This window comes from Anarrhichthys ocellatus, unplaced genomic scaffold, assembly GCF_004355925.1.
Source record: "Anarrhichthys ocellatus isolate YVR2014 unplaced genomic scaffold, GSC_Weel_1.0 scaffold54, whole genome shotgun sequence".
NCBI lineage: Eukaryota > Metazoa > Chordata > Actinopteri > Perciformes > Anarhichadidae > Anarrhichthys > Anarrhichthys ocellatus.
In genome coordinates, this window is record NW_022280084.1 from 2,259,319 (window position 1) to 2,263,140 (window position 3,822).

The following is a 3,822-nucleotide window of genomic DNA, read 5'->3' on the forward strand; positions in this document are numbered from 1 at the left end:
CTCCTTCTCATGTCTCTCCGTCCACCTGTCTCCTTCTCATGTCTCTCTGTCCACCTGTCTCCTTTTCTTCTTCATTACTTCTTGATGATACCTGCCCCCCCCCCACTACTCTCACCTCTCTTCTCACTCTTGTCTTATTCATCTGTCTCCCTCTCTTCCCCTCATCTTTTTTCAGTCTCTCTGCCTCTTATAGCCGTTTCCTCTCACCACTTCTCTCTCTCTCTCTTCCTCTACATTCACATATTTTCACTCTCGCTCCTTCCTGTCGATGTCCCTGACTGCTATCTTCTCTCACCTTTTTTTGTTTTTTTTATCCCCGTCTTCCTTCTCCCGATTTGTCTTTTCCAACACATTCCCCTCATTTTCTCTCTCGCTCCTGTCAGTCCTCCTCATTCTCTCTCTTCACTCCGGTATATTCTGGTGATTTGTTTCGCCTCCCTCCTTTGCTTTCTCTCACCTTTTGTTTCTCAGCATTACTTCTGCCTAAACTGTGAGTTTTGGGATGAAAGAGAGAGAAAAAGAAAGTTCAACGGAGTGAAAAGTTTAGGTGTTTTTGCTTCATTTGTGGCGTCAATCTTCTTGTGTTTATGACCCCTTAATTTATGAATTCATGACATTTAATTCACCATGACTGTGCTGTAAAAACAGCCCATGTCTGTTGTTTTAAATGAGGCTTTCATTAAGGAAATCAATAGCTAATCATAAGCATGACAGACAATTACTTAAAGAAATGGCGTCTTCTGTGTGTGTCGACACATCCTCACAAACTTCACACCGACACACGTTTCCTGCATAGAGGAGGTGGTCTGATTAGCTTTTACAGCACCGTGCTGCATTATTTTGCATATTAATGAGGGGGAAACTAATTTTCCCGACTCTTCCGTAGTGCCTTCCTGCTTCTAAATATGAATTGATATCAATATATTAACACATTAATATGAGTCCAAATGTGTCTGTTTCCAAACAACCCGTTACCTCTAATGCGTCCTTCTCGCTCTGAACTGTGATTGGCTTCCTCTGATCACCTCTCAGATCTCACTCGCTGATCACCTCTCGATCTGGTTCAAGTTGTACATTCAAAGCGTCCCGGTGGCCCCGGACTCTACCAGGACGCGAGAGATTAACATCCCCGAGCTTCACGCGCAGGATTCAGGCTCCGATAAACGCCGCCACTCCTGAAGATCAATATAATCTGCCCATAACCGGAACCCAAAGGGAAGTGTTCATCAGCTGTCGCAGTCTTTTGATTAAAGCAGGAATAAACTGAGAAGCAAACATCTCTGGTGAAATATTTGGCTTTTGAGAGAGAGAGAGAGAGAGAGAGAGAGAGAGAGAGAGAGAGAGAGAGGTTCAGTAGAAGTTACTCAAGAGAAACGATAAATGTAGCATGGAGCTTGATTTGCAAAACATTTGGCAACAAATGGAGAGCAGCTGCAGGTCCTGAAACAGCCTGAACGTGCCTTCAGTCTGTCATTTTTAAAAGTTGAGCGTTGTCCCAAGTTTGTTGAATTTACTTGAATGAGACCTCCTGATAATCCTCTGATTGCTACAGCAGATGTTGCTGATATGCAGATTTTCAAATAACATCATTCTTAATAACATTCTTGAAAAGCCCTCCTCGTCTCTCTACTGAATATAATCTCTGTTCATCTGTAATTCCCTTTTTCTTTCACTATATCTGTGATTTTCCTTGAAAAGGTGAAGAAGGACTCGGTGGTTTCCTGCGTCCTGGACTCTGAGGCGGTGGCCTGGGACCGGGAGAAGAAACAGATCCAGCCCTTCCAGGTCCTCACCACCCGCAAGAGAAAGGTACGTACGGAGAGGACGATGGGAGGGAGGGGTGAGATGCTCGGGGAAGTGAAAGGGAAGAAGGCAGGAGATGATGAGAGGAGGGGAAGTGAAAAGGTTGAAGAGAGAAAACAAGACGGAGATAAAGACCAGAAGGTAGAGGAGAGGTAGATAATGGAGTGAAATGATCCGACAGACGGAGGGCGATGGATGGAGACAGAGGGAGAGATTGGTAAATGGGAGACAGAAGAGTCAAATTAATCGAGGAGGGCAGGGGGGGGGGAAGAACGCAAATGTCAGCGAGGTGTTTTTTCACTTTTGATCAGAATAACGGCCTCTTTCCACGACACCAATCACATTAGAGGGAAACGGCTTCTTTTACCTCGTCTCCTTTGTGTGCGCGATGGCATCCTTGAAAATTAGGAGAAGGGGAAATGAGAGCGCCGATACGGGGGAACGCGATAATGAAAATGATTATCCTGATGATTTTTTATTTGCTCGATACAGTTACCGCCGCGACGAAATCATGATTATTTGTAATGATGGTTTGATGCACAAACTGATTGTACTGCCCTACGGCCATTTTGTAACGTCGTCTCCTCCGTTTTACTGCTCAAGAGCGTCCTCGCTGGAATGAAATCTGTGAGATGAGGAGATGAAACCCGATATGAACTAATTAAACATCATTGATTGGTGAGGAGAAGGTGATGAGGGCGTGAGAAGGAGAGGAGGGAGAGGAAGGTTTTATTGTAGACGCGGGTATTTAATGTTGTATTCCTGATCCCGTCCCTTCACCGCCCCCTTAATAAGGTTTTGGTTTATCGTCGTTGATATACACAACATTAATTACAAACTGGTTGCACAAAAACTTTCTGACGTAAGTATTCGTTGTCCAGAGGCACAAACTTCCCCCCGAAAGTACTTTCAGGTAAAGTCGGGCTTTGCTGTCAGCTTCACGTCTCACTTTGTAAAAGACTGAGAGAGAAAAGGAGAGACGGAGCGATGGAGCTGCGAGGGCTGAGAGGTGGAGTGGAAGACGGCAGTGCTGTGAATGAGGGAAAACAAGATGTTTTCAGATTGCGTCACAAGCAAACACTCAACAGATGACTTACTGTGGAGACGGATGCTCCCGCTTTCATCCTCCTACATTTCATTCATTAACGTCCAGCACTAAACACCACGCAGCCGTTAAATGTCGTCACGGTGAGGCAAAACGGAGCTTTTTGTTATTTAGATGACAGACGAGCACACTGAGCTGCAGAGTGTGTCCCGGGTCGTGTCCTTTCATACGTCAGCGGACTAGTTCGTCTCATCTCTGGAAACGGGCTGAAGGAACCTTTTACTTCCTAAAAAGTAGAATTACCAGGAACCTCTTGGTGGGAACGCAGCTCAGGTTCCAAAGGATTCAGGGTGGATTAGTGATTCGATATTTAAAATTCAATAAAAATGCTCTCAAACCTCTCAGAAATCTCCAGTTACGCTGTAGAATAACTGTTGGCTTTTGATTTGAAAGCTTTACGTGTATCCTAGCAACTGATTTTCACTTCGCTTTAGTTTTCACTTAGACATTTGTTGCCCTGTGGAGTTTACATTCAGTGCTCCTCACACTCTGTGCACTCTTCATGTCTAAGAAACATGTGGAGTGTTTCTTTTCTTATCAAACATTCGTTTTTTTTGGACCATTTTTTAATTTACATCCATATTTACTTTGTTTGTTTTCAATAGTGCAACCAATAGTGAGTTAATACATCACTAGTTTGAAACTCTATCAGCGAGGAAGGAAGGACTTAACACACCAACATTTAGCTGGTGCAGCCCAATCTCGGAATTCAATTTTCAATTCGGCGTCGTTATTGAAAAGTCATGGAATTCCACATCGGGATGGGGGGGGGGGTCATACGGCAGAGTAGAGAGACTGACGGGAGTACACGAGTGTGGAATAAACAGAATGAGGTGCACGACAGGTGAAGGCAGGAGATGGAGAAGCAGGAGAGGTGAGCGAATGGAGTCGAGGAGCGAGAAGTAATAACGCCA

The 3,822-nt window shown here is 44.6% G+C and overlaps 1 protein-coding gene across 1 annotated transcript in view; it reads left to right on the top strand.

Annotated features, from left to right (window-relative positions):
• Positions 1–3,822, top strand: part of lig1 (ligase I, DNA, ATP-dependent) — a 34,944-nt gene that overhangs the window by 17,804 nt on the left and 13,318 nt on the right. The window contains exon 11 of the mRNA XM_031870680.1: positions 1,675–1,809. Within this exon, the coding sequence (XP_031726540.1) occupies positions 1,675–1,809 (135 nt within the window). The remainder of the gene's footprint in view (positions 1–1,674; positions 1,810–3,822) is intronic.